We start from the raw sequence: 20,895 nt of genomic DNA on the forward strand, positions 1-20,895 counted from the left end.
GGCATTTAATTAAGCAAGCCAACCACATCATCCCACCTCAAAATGCTCTTTATTATTCATTCTTTCTTTCATGAAAGTTATATGGAGGACTTAATGCAATTGAAGTTAATGAAAGTAATCTCACTGCCCGGCGGGATGTCTTGTGGGGTCTTAAACTTCAGTGCACACTGATGCAATTTTGGAGCGCTTTAGAGAAAAGATTTAAACTTACGAGTACGAAATGTCTGCAGGTCCTCTGGGCGGAGGCTGGGCACGTGCCTGGGCTAGCACACTGTGCTGTTTTTGAATGAATGAATTGAATGAAGGAATCTCCTTAGCTTCCTGGTTCTGGGACCCTGTGTTACCACCAGATGGCAGTATAGTATCAGACACGGAAAGCGATTGACGCACTGATCGGCTTTTCGCCCCTGTCAACAGCACGTTTGCACCTACGCTTTAAATTGCATCATGTGCTCTGCAAACTCCTGCTTTTCTTTCGGTGAGATTGAGACAATCTCACTCCCTTTGCCCAAACTCTGAAGAATCACAGACACTGAACTGTCATGTGGCATCGTTTGCTCCTTACACTTTTCTTATAAACTTTTCCCCCTCTGTTTCATGGGGCTTTCAAATTGCATTTATTATAAAGCAAAAAGGAAGTGTTTCGCATAACTTCTCCCACAAGCAATTTTAACAAGCTTTGGCTTTACTAATGGTTTTAATCATGTTAGATTTGACCCTGACCTTTTAGCCTCACCGCAACCACGTCAACCCAACTCCCAATAATTTGACAAGATTTTCAAAAACAAACACTTGTTTTATGTAGTTATTAAAGACACACCTGTGTAGAACACACAGGTATTCATTGGTCGAATATGCAATTTGCCATATACTCTTCTTTCTTCCACCTTAAAATCAATTTTGGGGTTTTCTTCCCTTCGTAGACACCATCTGAGTATTGGCAAATATGCAACTCAAGTTATAGCTTCAAAGGCGAAGAACCAGCACTTACATCTTAACACCATTCTCTAAAATCAGTGTCTAGTGATTACAGATGCAGGTCTTTTCACTGAAAACTGTCCTCAGAATTTAAATTGGATTTGTCAAATAAGCTCGCTTAGATTAAACACACTGAGAGCCATTTTGAGTTATCAAATATAGCATTTTATAATGATATAGTAAAGAATAAGGTAAAAAAAACTTCAAAGTTGGACATTTTCCCACTATGTCATACAGTTGAAAATGTGTCAGTCATGAGAATACTGCTACCTGAGAAAGCCGACATGCTAACTGGTGACTTGGGGCTTTCTCCCCATTCTACATATGTGGTAACGACTTTGGGACCTGCCCTCAAAATTCCACTTTATAACTGAATATATAAAGTTTACAGTTAGCGTATGTACACTGCAGTACATGAGTTACCAAGTAGGTTAGATGTAGGCCACCGATAGATACCTAAGTTACAAACAGTAATTCTTTAATAAGCCAATCTATTGGCGAGGTGAACATTTTTACAATGTCTCTGGCTTTAAAAAATAAGATGGGCACAACGGCTAAAGCAGGGTTCTAATTGCACGTCTAATCTAACAGCGAGACTGACTCTGGAAAGGATGCGGACAATGCTACCCCCATGGAACTCTTCCGCAAAGCCTCTTACATGAGTAAAATGGGTCAAGCAAGTAGTGTCTAGCCTATCAAAAATGTTTTTCACCACTAAAGATTCCTACGAGGTAAAGTAAGGAGAACAAACATTTTAGCAGGATGGGCAGAACAAAGCCCCTCCCATCCCATAATGATTGATGCCTCATCATTAGCAGGGTAGCTGCCCATTTCTTATCTTGATTGACAGCTTAATAAGGGACCTGGGGCTATCTTTTCAGTACTAACACACAACCTTACCAATTACTTTTAAATTATTGCTAATCTGTCAGAAAATAACAAGCATAAGGAATAAAAATATCCGCAAAACAGAAACGTCTGGTGAAGCAGCTTTTACTTCCGGTGCCTTAAAAGGTTATTTGGAAAACTTGCTAGAATTTAGTCAACAGAATTTAGGCACTGGCGATTTTTTTTTTTTAAAAGAAAAGCTTGTAGTTTATAATAGTTCATTGGTTCAATTAGGAGCGAAAAAGAAGGGAGTTTTGTAATGCAATTGTCCAGCAAAGGAAAACGCTTTAAATTGGGGGATTATGAGCGCAGACCACCTGTGGGGCATTCAGAGCCCTTTTCTATAAAGCTTCAACCCATGCCTAGCTGCCTGCAGGCTGGCTAACAATGCCGGGAAAAGCTGTTTAAAAGGCTGAGCACTTGTGCCTCCGGTCTTCACTAACTGTTACAAGTCTTCCTCTCCCGCGCTCTCTCTCCTTTTTAAAGTAAAAGTCCCACATCCCTTTAATGGAAGAACTTTAAGGCTCCGCGGTGGCCAATTGGTCTGCACTAAGAGGAGATGGGCAGCAGGGAAAGAAACTTCAGACTATACAGCACATTTGCAGAGGAGAAAAGATCAAAGTTTTTCAAACTCAAAAGACCAAGTTCCCTACAGATTAACCCTATTCATTTAGCTCCTCTTAAAGGAATGATGTGCTGAGCCACTGGGCAGACAGGTAAAAAGTTCAACAATTGCTGGAGCATTCTTCTGTTAATTCAACAGCCTTCTGCTCAAATAAATTAGCTTAGTCTTGACAGAGGAACAATAGCTTTTTTCTCTAGGAAAAGCAGCACATTTGGTATACACAAGCATTGAAGGTTATTAAGATGTTAACCCGTTCGTTTAATCCATTAAAGAGTGCCCGCTCCCCTACCAGATTGTCAAGTGACTTCTACTGTAAAGGGTGAGCTATGGTTTAAAACATTAACCTCTACACTTCAGCCAGGCGTTCCGTCCCTGAACACCAGGTGCCTTCAAAATCACGGACTCCAGAAATGAATGCAGGGTTTTGAAATCTTTAGTGATACCATACAGGATAAATAACAAGGCCTAAGGGGAATGACTGCCTTGCAGAAGTTCCATTTACATCCACTAAGGTGAGAGTTGTTATCCATGGATCAGAACAGCACTCCCATGAAAAACACCGTCTTTGGGGAAGGTGCAAAAACTCGATTTTGATTTCAGTTCAACAATGTTATTTACTTGGCTAACAACTTAAAGAAGTAGAGTTTAACAAGTAATTTTCTCCATGCCTGAGGTCATGTACAGAATGACAAGCCAGAAAATGTCCATTTTCCCCATGCGTCCTTAGCAAGCACTTTAAAGGTGACAGCTCAGAAGAGGCGGGGGAGAGGGCAATGGTTAAATCATTTATCAAAAGTCATTTTATTGACAAAATAGAATACTTATATCTGTTCTTAAAGGGGTAAGCCTCTAAACTTTTTACAAGAAAATGTACACACTGTATATCTTTGGGTATATACATATTTTACACATTTTGTACAATTTAACAAATAATTATATAAATACATTGTCTAATGTAAGAAACCCGTATTTATTTGGGGTGTATAATTAAGACATTTCTTGTTTGTTTACTTAAGGCATCTGCCTGGTCATTAAGAATACCCAAACCGTGCAATCCCGTCAGGTCGCAGTCACCCCTCCTCCAAGGTAAGTTAGGGGTTTAGGTAGGAGAGTCGAGGGAGAAAGAGGTTCTCCCAGGTGAAATCTGTGTATCTGACTGCAAACCAGTCAAGTGCAGCCAGGGAGGGCTCCAAGCCTCGGGTTCTGGAAACGCCGCAGAGTCCATCCTCCTCAGCCAACAGAAATTAACGCGTGGCGGGAGGAGCTCCCCGCACATCAATGGAGGAAAAGGGGCTGGGTCTGGGAGGCTTCAATGCCAGGTACTTTGTTCTAAGTGAGTCTTTTAAGTCCCAGCTAATGGATACCATTAAGAGTTCATTATCATGCTAATAGCAATCAACACTGTGAAGGGGTGGGAACCTCAGCCCGTCAAGTGTCCCTTCGCTGCACTGGTCTCCTCGCCCCCCTCCCCACCCCTCCTGGGCGCCCCCTCCCCTCCTCTCAGACCTGGGACAATGGCATCTGCTTTGGATAAGACACGGAGCTGGCGGTGCCAGACCGCCACGTCAGGCCAGTGCTGACGTCGCTGTAGAGGGAGCCCCCGCCGCCGCCGCCGGGACCTCCGCCGCCGCCGCCCCCCGGCCCGCCGCCGCCCCCCGCGGCTGTGGCGCCCGCGCCCCCGCCCCCCGCGGCGCCCTTGCTGGCCCAGCAGCAGCGGGTGCACAGCGAGCGCCAGGACTCCAACGTCTTGCCGGACCAGACCCATACGCCCGAGGTGATGCCCACCACCAGGCACATGAAGTATTTGAGCATGAAGACGGCGTAATCAGGCCTGCGCGCCTGGTCGGGCTGCAGGTCCCGCAGGCACGGGCAGTTGTGCGTGGCCTCCCAGCGCGGGCGGTTGTGCTGCTCGTAGAAGAGGCAGGCGACCACCACCGCGGCGGGCACGGTGTAGAGCACAGTGAACAGGCCCAGGCGGATCATCAGCTTCTCCAGCTTGTGCGTCTTGGTGGGGCCATCCTGCTGCTTGATGACCGAGCGGATGCGGAAGAGCGACACGAAGCCGGCCAGCAGGAACATGGTGCCGATGAAGAGGTAGATGACCAGCGGCGCCAGCACGAAACCGCGCAGGTTGTCCAGGCTCTGGTTGCCCACGTAGCAGATGCCCGCCACCGGGTCGCCATCCACCGAGCTGAGCGCCAGCACCGCGATGGACTTGACGCTGGGCACGAGCCACGCGGCCAGGTGGAAGTACTGCGAGTAGCCGGCGATGGCTTCGTTGCCCCACTTCATGCCGGCCGCCAGGAACCACGTGAGCGACAGGATCACCCACCAGATAGAGCTGGCCATGCCGAAGAAGTAGACCAGCAGGAAGACCACCGTGCATAGCGCAGGGCCCGTGGTCTCGTAACGCACATGCTGCTCCACCGCGCCCAGCTCCTCGTACTCGCCGCGCCCGCCCGGGCCGCCGGCGCCCGCGCTCGCCGCGCCCGCTCCCGCCGCCCCGCCGCCTGCGCCGCCCGCGCCCCCCGCGCCCGGCGCGCCACCGCTGCACGCCACCTTCTCGTGGCCCGCCACCAGGCGCACCAGGTAGCCCACCGACACGAAGAGGTAGCAGGCCGAGAGGAAGATGATGGGCCGCTCCGGGTACTTGAAGCGCTCCATGTCGATGAGGAAGGTGGAGACGGTGGCGAAGGTGGACACGAAGCAGAGCACCGACCACAGACCGATCCAGAAGACGGTGAAGGCGCGCTCGTCCTGGCTGAAAAAGGGGTTGTGGCACGGCAGCGCGCAGTTGGCGATCTGGCCTGTCTTGACGCGGTTGTAGAGCGGGTGGCGCTCGCTGGACACGCTCACCATGGGCGCGCGGCACTGGCACCCGGGCTCGCAGGGAGCCGCGCCGCCGCCAGGGGGCCGCACCCTCCCGCCGCCGCCGCGAGCTGGGGGCGCCGCAGCGTCCCCGCCGCCACCGCCCCTGCCGCCGCCGCGGTGCGGGGGCCTGCCCCCCGGCGGGCGGCCGTAGCCGCTGCCCGAGGGCGGCTGCTCGCCGGGCGGCGGCGGCGGCAGGCGGCGCGGCGGGTTGGGCGCGGCCGTGGTGAGGTCGGTGCGGTTGTAGTCCATGCACAGCGTGTCGGGGTTGCCCTGCTCGGGCAGCCGCTCGCAGCGCATGCGGTCGGGCCAGGCGAAGCCGTACTGGCGCATGAGCGGCGCGCAGCCGGCCTTGGCGCGCTCGCACACCGAGCGGCAGGGCGGCAGCGGCTTCTTGTAGTCCTCCAGGCAGATGGGCGTGTACATGCTGCACAGGAAGAACTTGAGGTCGGGCGAGCACTGGATCTCCACCAGCGGCCAGAACTGGTGCACCTCCAGGCCCGCCTCGTCCTGCGTGTCGTGGTTGAACTGGTTGGGCATGTAGGTGTAGTTGTAGCCGATGCCCTTGCACAGCGGCACGGTGATCTCTTGGCACGTCAGCTCCTTGGCCGAGGCGGCCGCAGCGCCGCTAGAGCGCTGCAGCAGCGCCAAGGCGGCCAGCAGCGAGGCTACTTCCAACAGGTAACCCCACTCCATGCTGCGCGCCTCGGCCCGGTGCCCTCGCCCTCCAGGCGGCGCGGAGACTGGTGCCAGGGGCCCCGCGAGACAGCCGGAGACGGGCAAAGCGGGTGATCTGGGGTCTCCTGCTTCGCCCGGGAGGGGGGTGGTCTGCCGATAATCTAGCCCCTTCTCGGGGCGCGAACGCAGTGGCGCGGTCCGCAGCCTGGGCAGGGCCCTTCCGCACTCCTTTCCGCCGCTCCCGGGGTTTGAAGGTGGCCGCAGGCGTGCGCCACAGTCCCAGAGGGTCCGCTCTGCTCGCCCCGGGGCGCGCTCAGTCTTCGCGGCGCAGAGCGGCCGGCCCTCGGCTCAACGTCCCGCTCTCGTTCGCCTCCTCTCCTCCCGACCGCTTCTCCGCGCCGCGCCGGGCGGCAGTGACTCCGCCGGGCACAGACGGCGGCGGCGCAGCAAGTTTCCTCTCGGGCCGCGGTGCGCAGTCAAGATGGCTGGGCCGGGCCGCTCGCCGCGCCGGGTCAGCCCTGGCGGCCTCCGCTCGGCCCCCAGGGGCTCATGCCCGCCCCCAAGGCCGCGCCGCCGCCGCCGGAGTTGGGGACCCGCCTCGGCCCAGGCCGCCGCCCTCTTTCTCTGGCGTCCGTCCTTCGTCCGCCTGCCGTGGGGACAGACGGACCCCCGCCGCCTGCCGTGGGGACAGACGGACCCCCGCCGCCGGGAAAAGTCCGCGCCGCGCTCGGGCCGCAGTCGTGGGAGGTGCACGCAGTCCCCTTCCTGCTGGACACACAGGAGCAAATCCAGACCGGGAGGCGGATCGGACACCTGAGTGGCGCGGCTCGCGCCCAGCCGCCGCCGCCTCCTCCTCCTCCTCGGCGGGAGCAGCGCCCTTCGCCCAACTTCCCGGCTTCGGCCCCGCTAGCGCCGCGCGGCCGGCTCATGAATATTTATACAGCGCGGACTCGGTCTCCGCCTCCAGCCCCGCGCGCCAATCACGGGGCAGCGGGGCGGAGTCCACGCGCTCCCAGGGCTCAACCTTCCTTAAGGCAGTCCCGGAGTGTCCGCACCGTTGTGCGCACTCTCTGCGGATGGAGAGTTTTGGTAACCTTGGGATTGACCGCAGAGACAGAGCGTTGGCCACGGCTGTCCCCAAGGCGCTGAGTGCGTCTGAGGTCTTGGTCCCCTTTCCCCGAGTCTGCCCGTGGGGACAGGGACGGGGTTTGGTGCAGCGTGCGCCTCCCCGGCGCGTTTCCAAACCAGCCAAGCCCCTGCTAGCACCCTCCGCGAATGCGGGTGACCTGCGGGCGGCGGGGGTCTCGCGCTCTTCAGGGCGGCGCAGAGGTTCCGCAGCAAAGTGCCCGGGCCCTGCAGGGGCTCGACGCTGCAGAGGACCCGGGGAAAGGTGCCTTCTTGGGGTTCTCAGAGCGATGGTTTGTGAGACTTGGAGTTGTGTGGGGAGTCGAGTCATTCTAAACTGGGGCTGGACCAGGGACGGCCGGGGTGACATGTCCGGCGTTGGGTGCGTGGGGTGGGGGGCGGGGGGCAAATGTCCGCCTGGGGTTCTCCTCCCGCCTCCGCTGCGTGACCCGGGGGAGCGTCAGTTTCCCCACTTGGAGGGTTGGGTGATCGTAGCAACCCTCGAAGAGGGTTTTGATAATTAGTTGAGATTAAAATATAGAAAGCCCCGGTACTCCGTGCTTTCTTAGGAGAAGTCATTCCATTTCTTTTTAAAAATCAAAACAAACCCTAAACTTATAAATAGGACAGACTGGAAACTCCGGGGCTGGATTCTCTGCCTGCGCTTGGGCTCTCGGGACGTCTATTCATCCATCCCAAGTTCACGTTTTTGCCAGAGCCTCCTTTTCTCTGGTGGGAGGCGGTGCTGCGCCCTGGCGCGAACTCCGGGACACGTATCCGCGCTCTGCACGAGGCCGGAGCCGGACTCGAGCTGCTTTTAGCAGCCGCTTGGGCCACCGCCAGCCCAGGCTGCCCCCGCCGGCTCCGCGGCCACCTTAAGACGAGCCGGGGGCGGGGGCGGGGGGGGGGGTCTGCGGGCGGCCGGGGCCTGCGGCCCGGCAGGTTCATTTACGCTTGTTAGGGCGTCCCAGGGGGCTGTCTTTCTCCTGGAATGGAGTGTTTATTTTTTAATTGATGTGCTGTTTCATTTAGCGCTTGTATGGAACTCATGCTGGGGCTGTAATTACTGTAATCTCGGGAACAAGCATTTCTGTTAGCCAGGAGGGTGGCAGAATGTGTCTCCTCTCTCTCTCTCTCTCTCTCACCCCCACCCTCCACCCCCGCTCTCCGGCTCTCTTTCCCCCTCCTCCCTCCCATCTCCCTTCTCCCTCTCTCCCTCTCCCTCCCTCCCTCTCATCCTTCTTCCCTCTCTCCTCTCTCCCCACTCCTTTCCCTCTCCCACCTCTCTCCGCCGTCCTCTCCCTCTTCCCTCCTTCCCTTTTCTCTCCGCTCTCTCACTCTTCTTGTTTCAAGATTTTTGCCATTTGCCAGGTTTCGTACCGGAACAAGTACAGCTGGAGGGCAAAAGTTGCAGAGGGCGTGGGGACAGAGCAAGAGAATTAAAGGTACAGTTGAGGCCAGTTTCGGTTTTCGGGGCGCTGCTGCTGGTGGTTGTTCGTTCAGAAACAGCTTTTGTCATAAAACAAAAATAAGCAGCAGTAGTTGCAGATTCCTTGAGCTGATGGAATCCGTGTCTTCCTCCTCTTGCTTTCTGTAGCTCAGCAACCTCGTTATGAAACATATTTACAAGTAGACTGTCAGACCGCACCCCCCAGAGCCCCGTCTTTGGCAAGTTCTGTGTTTTCGCCCTCCTAGGCATATCCACCAGGCGATACTTACACCCCACTATCTTTTTTAATTTTTTAAATTTTAGTCTAGTTGAACCTCTCTATACTGAAAAACATTTCCTTCCCACTTTTGTTTTGGAAAAACCAAAGTCCGTAGGAATTTGGAATTCAAAGGCTTCAGAAATATTAGCTGATTCAGCAGAAAACGGGCTATTCAAAAATGCAGACTCGACTTTTACTTGATTAAAAAATCTGTTTTTCTTTTCCCACCTCCTGGAAATCGGAATTCCCGCTTGTAGGTTGAATGTAGAAAGTCACTATCTCTGCCGTTGGCACCTTGTTTCCAGAACTCGAGCCTCCAGAGCGCTTCAGCTGCAGGTAGAGTTTCAGTGCTGTGCAGAGCGCGGCGGAGCAGGCAGAGCCCCAAAGACCAGCCAGGGTGCTGCACTGCCCTCACCGCAGATGGGAGGGGCTGGTTTCCAAGAGCAACACAGACGGTGAAAAGTTCCTGTTGCTTTTCTTCCACGGAGAAATGTCAAATAGTGAAGTTTAGAATTACACTATATAAATTTGCGAGAATTGGGTAAAAACAAACTGACATTTGAAAATTGAGGCTGAAAATGGTTGATTTTGGCTCTTAATTGGCTTTAAATTTTTTCTCTTTTTTCTTTTGAGACAAGATGAAAGATTTGATGATGTGGAATGTGGAAGTTTGGGGTAAGTATATTAAGTTTGCATGAGAAAAGCAGACTGAAGTTCAGACTTTCAAAAATCCTCTCAGCTATTTGGGAGATCTTACTGATTTGTGAGGTTAAAATCAGTTACATAAAAATCATGACAAATGTTCTTTTAATTGAGAGAACATAAGAATAGCATTTTACATTTACTATTAAGTAGTTACTTGACAGTCTTTCAGAGGAGAAGGGAAAGACTTCTGTAGCCAATTAGTGTGTAAAAGTCAATGATGGGTTACCTAGAAGAAACCAGAACGTAAATCAACTACGATGGCTAAATAATGATGTTTTCATTGTATGTAAAGCAGCTGCTTTTTAGGGGAGGGGAAATAGCTTTAGTAGGGACATAAATAATATAGGGAAGTTTCTAAAGGGATTTCTGAACACATGTCTTGTTACTGAATGGCTTGCAAGCAAATAATATAAACATTTGGAATCGGGAATCTACCTCAGAGGAGGGAAGGTTTTACAAATGTTGGCTACCGAGTTAGTTAGGAGACTATCAATACCGTCTGTAACAAATTTCGGAAACTTTGGGGAAATCATATTCCGGTGGCTTACCATCTAAAAATACAACATAAGAATCTGGGTGGAAGAGAGGGCCTAGCAGATACTAACAGAATGATACGTTCCAAAGATTAAATGAAGAACTCTTTAGTAAGGAATACAATTTCTCAGGTATTACAAAATGCCAAATATTGGCCGGATACGGTGACTCATGCCTGTAATCCCAGCACTTTGGGAGGCCGAGGCAGGCACAGTTGAGCCTAGGAGTTCGGGACCAGCCTGGGCAACATAGCAAAACCCCTTCTCTACAAAAAAAATATAAAAATCAGTTGGGTGTGGTGGTTTGTGCCTATAGTCCCATTACCCCAGAGGCTGAGGTGGGAGGATCACTTGAGTTTTGGAGGTGGGGGCTGCAGTGAGCTGTGATTGCCTCCCTGAACTCTAATCTAGCCTGGGCAACAGAGCGAGACCTTCTCTCTGAATAAATAAATAAAGGCCAAATATTTATTCTTAAAGCTTATTTTTGCTCAAGAAAACAGGTAGTATATTATTAGAGAATATAAAACTCTTACAACTGGCTGGGCTCAGTGGCTCTCACTTTTCCTAGTGCTTTGGGAGGCCGAGGTGGGAGGATTGCTTGAGGCCAAGGGTTGGAGAGCAGTCTGAGCAACACAGCAAGACCCTGACACTACAAAAAAAAAAGACTAGGGGCGGTGGCTCAACACCTGTAATCCTAGCACTCTGGGAAGAGAGGTGGGCTGATCAGTAGAGGTCAGGAGTCCAAGACCAGCTTGGCTAACATGGTGAGTCCTCATCTCTATGAAAAATACAAAAATTAGCTTGACATGGTGGTGGGCACCTGTAATCCCAGCTACTGGGGAGAGGCTGGAGAATCGCTTGAATCTGGGAGGCGGACGTTGCAGTGAGCTGAGAATGCACCACTGCACTCCAACCTGGGCAACAGAGCAAGACTCTGTCTAAAAAAAAAAAAATTACTTGGGTCTGTAGCATATACCTGCAGTCCCAGCTGCTTGAGGGGAGGATCACTTGAGTTCACACTTTGAGATTGTAATGAGCCATGATAATGCATGCACTCCAGCTTAGGTGACAGAATGAGACCTCGTCTGAACAAAAAGACACACAAAACGCACAACAAAAAATTCCCTCTAATGGTAATACTGGGGCATCTTGGTGTTTTAAAAATCCATCTTTCAAAGGGTTATGTCTTGAGTCTCTCACTCCATAAATAAAAGGGGAGGTAGAGGTGAACTGGCGTCGTCAATCTCTGCTAGATTTAAATGGGTGAGATTATTTTTATATTCTTCCTTATGACCATGAAACTTGATTGAAGTGCTGCTGCTTCTGTCCTCTCTGCTGCCAGGAAAGAGATCCTGTTGGAAGGAAGTACTCCTTGCTGTGTCTGCTGTCACCAGGCCAAGGTGCCCATGAGAGGAGATAACAGGCCAGTCTGTGCTGCTGGCGGACAGGCCCACGCTCACTGTACATGCGGCTGCTACTTTGGAATACGGCGACTGCACTGCCATTATTCAACTTGATAATTATTCTAAAATTTGTTTTAAAAGTCAATAATTGGGCTGGGCCCGGTACTCACGCCTATAATCCCAGCACTTTGAGAGGCCTAGGTGGGCGGATCACGAGGTCAAGAGATTGAGACCAGTCTGGCCAATATGGTGAAACCCTGTCTCTACTAAAAATACAAAAATTAGCTGGACATGGTGGCACAATGCATGTAATCACAGCTACTTGGGAGTCTGAGGCAGGAGCATCTCTTGAACCCAGGAGGCGGAGGTTGCAGTGAGCCGAGACTGTGCCATTGTACTCCAGCCTGGCGACAGAGTGAGACTCCCTCTCAAAAAAAAAAAAAAATCAATAATTGATTTTTTTCTCATTCACATGGGAATATTTGCCAGATTTTGATGCTCTTATTATGGGATGCATTGTGCATGAGTTTGGGAGCTTTCAGGTCCAGTAAAGTCCTCCTGAGTAAAAGGTGCTTAGCCAAGAGGGACATCTCAACATATCAGTAAATTAGCTGGGCATGGTGGTGGGTGCCTGTAATCACAGCTACATGGGAGCCTTAGGTAGGAGAATCTCTTAAACCTGGGAGGTGGAGATTGCAGTGAGCAGAGATCATGCCATTGCTCTCCAGCCTGGGCGACAAGAGTGAGACTCTCTGTCTCAAAAACAAACAATCCAACAAACAAACAAAGAAATGAACCAAAAAATTGATGTAGTTCTGGAGTTTTAGTTTCTGTGTTTCTTTTAAGCCTATTCATGTAAGTTTTTTCTTTGTTTGTTTTCTTTTTTTTTTTTTTCTGGACGGAGTCTCACTTCGTCACCCAGGCTAGAGTACAGTGGTGCGATCTTGGCTCACTGCAACCTCCACCTCCTGGGTTCAAGCAATTTTCCTGTCTTAGCCTCTCGAGTAGCTGGGATTACAGGTGCCCACCACTATTGCCATCTAATTTTTGCATTTTTAGTAGAGACAGGGTTTCACCATGTTGGCCAGGCTGCTCTGGAGCTCCTGACCTCAAGTGATCTACCTGCCTTGGTCTGGAAAATTGATGGGATTACAGGTGTGAGCCACCATGCCTGGCCTGTTTTCATTTTTTGTTATTTTTAAAAGAAGCCTACATCATGCTCTGAATAACCTTTTTTTTTGCATTGACAAAATTAAATATAATGCAAGGAAAATTTTTGAATTCCAATTCTGAACTGCTTATGAATGCACAGGACTTTATATCAAAAAATTGTAAGAGTTTATAACCGGTAACAATGATCCATTTTAAAGGGTAGTCTGAAACTGTAATACGATTTGCCATCAGTAATGCAAATAATAATTATTAGGGCACTCAGGACAAGGAGATGGTGGGATGACAATGACATTTCTTTCTATTTTATTTCTGTCTTGGCTAGATTCAGGTAAACAGCATTTTCTTTTTCCTAGAGGTGACAGCATTTTATTATTATATTGTTGGCATGGGTCTGTCTTGGTTGCTCTGGGAAACAAATGTACTTCTATGGGGTTACCTTTATAGTATATGGAAGTATAATTTGTACTAAAATAATAACATAGATAAAAGAAAAAAAGATGCATTAATATGTTCAGCTTATTGAAATAATATCACAGTGTAATGAAATCTGGGCCTTTCTTAAAACACTGTCTGTCAAGGTGAGTTTGAAAAATTCTAGTTTAGAATGCATTCAAAATAAGTCCATAAATACCAACTGTTCTGGTTCCCGTTACTGTACAGCAGTGATCCCAGAACTTGGTGGCTTAAGGCAACCGTTTTATTTTGCTCCTAATTTTAAGGGTCAGGAATTTAGGAAAGGCTCGGCTGGCAGGTGTTGCTCAGCGTCTGTCCTGTAGTTGAACTCACCTGTCCACAGGACCAGGGTCATCTGAAGGCTTGAGGAGGTTAACCAACCAAGCTGAGACCTCCTGTGATGGCCTGTTGATACTGACTCGCCACTGGAGTGACCCACGTGACCTTTCCGGCTTGGCAGACTCTCCCACGTGACCTTTCCAGCATGGCTGATTCACCACTGGAGTGACCCATGTGACCTTTCCAGCATGGCCGGCTTTCCATTGGAGTGATCCACATGACCTTTCCAGCATGGCCGACTCTTCACTGGAGTGACCCACCTGACCTTTCCAGCATGGCCGACTCTCCACTGGAGTGACCCACCTGACCTTTCCAGCATGGCAGACTCTCCACTGGAGTGACCCACCTGACCTTTCCATGGCAGCTTCAGAGGAGTTGGATTCCTTACATGGCAGCAGGGTGGGGGCGGTGGGCTCCCCAGAGCGAGCATCCTAAGAGAACCAGCTGAATACTGCATGCCCCTTTTTATGACATCTCCTCAGAGTCACACAGCATCACTTCCACCCCACTCTGATGGTAGGAGTGCACTAAGATTCAAAGGCAGGGATATGGACCTACCGCAAAATGGAAGAAATGCCAAGTATTTGGGGGTCATATTTAAAAACTGCCACACCAACTAAGTCCCAGGCCCTGTGTTAAGTGCGAGGGTGTGACGATGAATCAGACATTATGTCTTTTATAGGAAATTCACATGGGACAGCCACAGGTGAACAAGTATAGATATTTACATAGTATACAAAAATAGCATTAGGGGACACATGAATGTCACTAACAGAGCTGGGAAAGGACCTCACAGGAATTGTGAAGAAGGATCAGGAGTTTATTTGAGGAGGAGCAGAATTCTAGGCACACGAGAAAGCACTGACAAATCACAATGGTAAGAAATCACCATCACCTCTGCCTTTGCTATTAATACAACAGCAAGAATATTCCTGGGACAGAAATATTTTCATTTGTATTCAATCTGTTCATATAGTTCATATCTTTATATAGGTTACATTTGGAGTCTATAGAGCTCAGTATCTATTACAGTCTTCAACTGGGAGTAATAGGAAGCCTGAAAAGATATTTACCTGACATTCCCTGAGATCTGGAGGTGGGCTGGCTTCAAAGTCCATACATTCTCTGACTCCACACATTGTCAAGTTGGGTTCTTTCCATCTTTTTCTCCATCAGCCTGGTATGTTAGTTTGTTGCCCTGATAATCACAGAGTGGTTACAGACTAAAGCTCACTTCTTCACATGCCAGCGTTCAGAGGCAGAAAGAGGAACATTCTTCTCCTCGTGCCTTGTTTTCAGTGCCAAGAACGCTTTCCCGGAACTGATTTTCTCTCGTTTCTCATGGCTCAGAATTGGGTGACAAGTCACATCACTGAGCCTGACCTGGCCGTAAGGGGTCGCTTGGACAGAATCGGGGTTTTGCTAGTAAGGAAGATGGGTAGTGGACTCACCCCGTGTAGATCACCAAGGGTGTATGCCCCAAACCCTAGGGACTGAGGCACCACATGGCAAGAGGCCCCTATCTCTTTGTGTCTAACTTCCGTGGTCCGAGGTCAGATACTTTATAGCCTAGTGGTCGTTGAAGCAGGTTCATATGCTCTTGTGTTAACTAACAGCAAAACCTAAGTCCTTTCTCCTCCTGTTTTCCCCATAAATTTCATGCAGGTGGGATCTGCTAATAAGATTCCAGTTATTTATTTCACTGGAGCAAATTGCTTTGCTTACGAGTACCCCGCTTTAAGAAATCCAGTTGCCTGCAGGGCCTCTAAGCAAGGCCAGGCTAAAGAATCACTCTGTCTAGCAGAATGAGATGGGTGGTTTGTATGTTTGCTTATGTCCCTGTCTCTCTGCAAACTCCCCGTGGGGTAATTACTTGCAGGAACACCTTACTAAACAGCTAGGAAGCATAAGGACTGCCAGAGATGAAAATTTATTTCTCACCTGTATGTTTTCCGGAACCTCATAGGGTTGAGGAATAACAGCTTCTAAGAACCTACAGAGGACATAGTATTCAGGAGGACTAGGTGGTGTTTCAGTCTGTGGGTATATCCAGTTCTTTGCAGCTAATGCCCCTAAATAAATCAGTTTCTAAAGAACTATGCCCTCATGAAAGTTCTATATTTATTTGTTCTTTATATTTCTTCTAGCATGTAGCCATCCTACTTTCTGTACATGATTCTTGTTTTTGGATCATTCACTGTTCTCAGGAAGATATTGGTGGCATGTGGAGCCTTTCTTCAAGCATGGTTTCTGTTTTATCGTGGTGATTGTCTTTATTTTGGTAGTTGCTTGTTTGGGAGGCTCCTGGCTTGCTAAGTCTTCCCTGCAAGCTTTTAGTAGAATGTGCTTGCTGGACTTGTTACTACAGGAGTTTCTACCAGGGGATTCCCCTATGCTGCCCAAGCTGAACCAGATTCACCTGCGTGGCCATTGATTTATTTATATTCAAGATGGAGTCTCGCTCTGTCACCCAGGCTGCAGTGCAGTGGTGCGATCTTGGCTCACTGCAACCTCCACCTCCTGGGTTCAAGTGATTCTCGTGCCTCAGCCTCCTGAGTAGCTGGCACCACTCCTGGCTAATTTTTGTATTTTTAGTAGAGACAGGGTTTTGCCATGTTGGCCAGGCTGGTCTCAAACTCCTGACCTCAGGTGATCCGCCTACTTCGGCCTCCCTAAGTGTTGATATTACAGGCATGAGCCACCATGCCCAGCCCTACAAGTCCACTCCTGCTTTCACCTTCATTTGAGAGTCTGCCTTAGCAAACAGCATTGCTCATGGTGAAGGATCTTTTTTGAAGAGACAGGTTCTTCATGTTCTTGCTCTGTTGCTCAGGCTGGAGTGCAGTAGTGTGATCGTAGTTCACTGCAGCCTCAAACTTTGGGCTCAGAGATTCTCCCACTTTAGCCTCGTGAGTAGCTGGGACTACCGGTACATGCCACCAAACCCGAGTAACTACTTTTTTTTTAGAGACAGGGTCTTGCTATGTTGCCCAGGCTGTTGTGGAACTCCCAGCCTAAGTGATCCGCCCGCCTTGGCCTCTTAAAGTGTTGGGATTACAGGCGTGAGCCACTGCACTGGCTTCATTATGTTTTCCATTGGTATCCATGTGGTCTCTGGTTTCCTATTTCAGAAAAAGTGTCTATCTCTATATGGATTGTGGCATTGTCTGTTAATTTTGTCAACTCCTTGACCTTGTCGTCCAATCTGAAGATAAACAGAACAGAAAACTTCACTTGATGTTTTACCTGTCAAAAATTGGAAAAGATTCTTTTTTTTTTTTTTTTTTTGAGATGGAGTTTCGCTCTTGTTACCCAGGCTGGAGTGCAATGGCGCAATCTCGGCTCACTGCAACCTCTGCCTCCTGGATTCAGGCAATTCTCCTCCCTCAGCCTCCTGAGTAGCTGGGACTACAGGCACGTGCCACCATAACCAGCTAATTTTTTTTTTTTTTTTGTATTTTTAGTAGAGACGGGGTTTCACCATGTTGACCAGGATGGTCTCGATCTCTTGACCTCGTGATCCACCTGCCTTGGCCACCCAAAGTGCTGGGATTACAGGTGCGAGCCACCGTGCCTGGCAAGGATTCATTTCTATTAGGATTCTATTGGAGTTTGGTTGTCTTGTGGTAATAAAATATCCAAGGTTTCTACTGGAAGGTAATCTATTGGAATTAAACATCCTGATTTTTTTTTTGATGAGAGGAGAAAATGTAGGTATAACTAAACAGAGAGAATCCTAACCTATAATTCATAATTGCAGACTGGTGAATATCAGCCTTGTTCCTAAATCCCCCAAGTGAGCAATAAAAACTGTACTTAGAAAAAATGAAGTTAGGATTCTATGCTAATGGTAACTATAGGGAATAGTTGCTTTACTTAAGAATGAGAGTGACCAGAATAAGGATGGAAAGTAGTTTGATCTGCGTTACATTGTTCACGTATTGGAGGATGGCGAGAGAGGAGTCTGGATGAGTGAGGTAGAATAGAATAATACTCTCAGCTGCCATGCACAGACAGCAGGTCTTTCAGGCACTAGGCTCTGGGCTGGCCCCTGCTCCCATTTCTTTCCTTTTTCTTTATTTTTAAATAATTTAGGGTGTTTCAGCAACAAATCACAGTTAATCCAACTTAAACTGGCTCATGCAGAATGGAAATCATCATCTTACAAAACAAGGAATACAAAAGTAGGGCAGTTTTCCAGGTTGGTAGATACTGATTTTCAAAAATGTCATCAATGATTCAGGTTTCTTCTGTTTCTCTGCTCTGTTCCCCTCAGGGGTGTCACCCATGGTGACCTCAGAGTCACAAGACAGCGGCAGGATTTTGGCATCTTTCCTTCTGACAGGTTTCATTGGTGGAATCAGGTTGTTCTCATTCCTAAACTAATCACGGGCAAGAAGAATGGGATGACCTTCCTTAAGAATGGGCTTAAGGAAGTCAGGTTACTCCATGCTTGGAGCTGGGAATTAGTTCATCTTTCTCTGAAGTACCTGACCATGTGGAGGAGAGTGAATACCTGAATAGAATTAAGAGTTATAAGAAATAAAAAAGGGGCCGGTTGTGGTGGCTCACCCCTGCAGTCCTAGTGCTTTGGGAGGCTGAAGCAGGAGGATCGCTTGAGGCCAAGAGTTTGGGACTAGCTTGAGCAACATAATGAGACCTTCTCTCTGCAAAAAGTAAAAATAATTAGCCAGGTGTGGTGGTGCGTGTCTGTAGTCCCAGCTACTCAGGAGGCTGAGGCAGGAGGATCCCCCGAGTTTAGGAGTTTAAGGCTGCAGTGAGTTGTGATTGTGCCACTGCACTCCAGCCTGGGCAATAGAGCAACATCTTATCTAAAAATAAATAAATAAATAAAAGAAATAAAAGAAAAAAGAAAAGAAGGGAAGTGGAGGTGAATTTGGGTGGGCAACAGCAATCTGCCCCATTACTGTGTCACTGCATCTGCCTCGATATCTGTTTTCATCTTTATGTATTTACAGTGTCTAAGCCTAATGACGGTTATGCAATATAAGTTTTAAGGGTCATGTCTTATAGGCGAAGCTCATTCCACAACCACTTATTATATCAGAATTTTTAAACATAGTAGAAAAGTGGAACCCTCTCTTCCAACCAAAATCTAGCATAAAACTATAACATAGAAACACATAAAATAGATCGATCCAAGATGGCCGACCACTAACAGCTCAGGATCGTAGCTCCCACTGAAAGCTCAGAGAACGAGACGACGCCACATCATTAGACGAATTTTCGTCACTCACCGATTAGCCGATTCCCAGTGGAGGAGCCCCATGGGTCGCCAGCGCGACTCTTGTGGCTGCCGCAGCGGTTTTGCCGGTGTCTCGGCGCAGCAGCTCTTCATGCAGAGCCAACGGGACTGCTTCCCCTACTGACCGGAGTTTGGAGCTCTGGGAAGTCAGAGCCACTTGTTGCGGACTCAAGAGGGAAGCCAGACCAGAGATTCCCGGGCAGAAGAGCACCATCAGTCTCACCGCTGCTATTTAGGCTGCCACAGTGGGCTGCTCGGATCCCAGCACTGGGAATCAATAAGTCGGACGTCGACTCAGAAAACTAATTAGAAAGGCGGTTCATCTACAATGAAGGGAAAAAAACAGCCTAAGAAGGCCGAGTATACTCAAAATCAGAACCCATCAGCAACGGAACAAGCCCTGTTGGAAAAGGACTCATCAGCAACGGAACAAGCCCTGATGGAAAAGGACTCATTAGCAACCGAACAAGCCCTGATGGAAAAGGACTCATCAGTAACGGAACAAGCCCTGATGGAAAAGGACTGTGTTCCATTATCTGAAGTAGGCTTTAAAAGGTGGATGATAAGAAACTTCTGGGAGTTAAAGGAACTTGTTCTAACCCAATATAAAGAAACTAAGAACTTGGAAAAAAGGTTAGATGAAATGTTGAAAAGAATAGACAATATAGAGAGGAATACAAATGAACTTATGGAGTTGAAAAATACAACACGAGAACTTAGTGAAATATGTACAAGCTTAAACAGCCGAATGGATCAAGCAGAAGAAAGGGTATCAGAGGTCGAAGACCAACTTAATGAAACAAAATGACAAGACAAGAATAGAGAAAAAAGGATGAAAAGGAATGAGCAAAGTCTCCAAGCAATATGGGACTATGTGAAAAGACCTAATATACGCTTGATTGGTGTACCTGAATGTGACGGAGAGAATGAATTCAAGCTGGAAAATACTCTCCAGGACATTATCCAAGAAAATTTTCCTAATTTAGCAAAGCAGGACACTATTCAACCCCAGGCAATACAGAGAACACCACAAAGATATTCCTCAAGAAGACCAACCCCAAGGCACATAATCGTTAGATTCACCAAGATCGAAACGAAGGAGAAAATATTAAGGGCAGCCAGAGAAAAAGATCAAGTTACCCATAAAGGTAAGCCTATTAGGCTTACAGCAGATCTCTCAACGGAAACCCTACAAGCTAGAAGAGAGTGGGGGCCAATATTCAATATACTTAATCAACAGAACTTTCAGCCCAGAATTTCATATCCTGCCAATTTAAGCTTTACATTTGAAGGAAAAATAAAATCTTTTAGGAACAAGCAAGTACTCAGAGATTTTATTACCACCAGGCCTGCTTTACAAGAACTTCTGAAAGAAGCATTATACACAGAAAGGAACAACCAGTATGACCCTTTCTAAAAATACACCAAAAAGTAAAGAGCATTAACATAAAGAAGAATTTTTATCAACGAAAGGACAAAATAGCCAGTTAATATCAAATGGCAGCAACCCTAAATTTAAATCGACCAAATCTCCCAATCAAAAGATACAGACAAAATCTAACGGTATATCCAAAGATATACATAGACTCAAAATAAAGGGTTGGAAAAAAAAACGTACCAACCAAATGGAGAGCAAAAATAAATAAATAAAAAGCAGGAGTTGCAATTTTCACATTTGACAAAATAGATTTCAAAGCTACAAGGATACAAGGGTAAAAGGATTAATGTAATAATAAGAGATCTTAACACCCAGATACATAAGACCCATAATGAGCTTTAGATTCAATGAGACAGAAAATTGATAATGATATCCGGGACTGGAACTAAGATCCAGAACAAATAAATTCAATAGAGCTCTCCATTTTAAACACACAAAATATACATTATCCACAAAATCTAACGATATATCTAAAGATATACAAAGACTCAAAACAAGGGGATGGAAAAAAACTCACCAACCAAATGGAGAGCAAAAATAAATAAATAAAAAGCAGGAGTTGCAATTCTCACACTTAATAAAATAGATTTCAAAGCTACAAGGATGCAAGGGTAAAAGGATTAATGTAATAATAAGAGATCTTAACACCCAGATACATAAGACACATAATGAGATTTAGATTCAATGAGACAACAAATTGATAACGATATCCAG

The 20,895-nt window shown here is 48.0% G+C and overlaps 1 protein-coding gene and 1 non-coding gene across 4 annotated transcripts in view; one reads left to right on the top strand and one right to left on the bottom strand.

The window, feature by feature from the left end:
- Positions 1 to 1,120: 1,120 nt before the first annotated feature.
- FZD8 (frizzled class receptor 8) lies at positions 1,121 to 6,945 on the bottom strand. Its single transcript, XM_078329926.1, has 2 exons — positions 6,714 to 6,945; positions 1,121 to 6,683 (listed from the first exon to the last, which is right to left on the bottom strand). The coding sequence occupies exon 2, from the start codon at positions 6,053 to 6,055 to the stop codon at positions 3,992 to 3,994; it is 2,064 nt and encodes a 687-aa protein (XP_078186052.1). The 5' UTR covers positions 6,056 to 6,683; positions 6,714 to 6,945; the 3' UTR covers positions 1,121 to 3,991.
- Positions 6,946 to 8,425: 1,480 nt separating this feature from the next.
- LOC128928272 (uncharacterized) overlaps positions 8,426 to 20,895 on the top strand; it is a 30,296-nt gene continuing 17,826 nt past the window's right edge. For 2 of the 3 annotated variants that reach the window (XR_013519697.1, XR_013519696.1), the window contains exons 1-4: positions 8,426 to 8,607; positions 9,129 to 9,207; positions 9,510 to 9,546; positions 11,452 to 14,354. This is a non-coding gene — a transcript (uncharacterized LOC128928272). Of the gene's footprint in view, positions 8,608 to 9,128; positions 9,208 to 9,509; positions 9,547 to 11,451; positions 15,583 to 20,895 lie in introns of those variants that run through there. The other variant, XR_013519695.1, reaches the window with a different exon arrangement.

Source organism: Callithrix jacchus, chromosome 7, assembly GCF_049354715.1.
Source record: "Callithrix jacchus isolate 240 chromosome 7, calJac240_pri, whole genome shotgun sequence".
Taxonomy (NCBI): domain Eukaryota; kingdom Metazoa; phylum Chordata; class Mammalia; order Primates; family Cebidae; genus Callithrix; species Callithrix jacchus.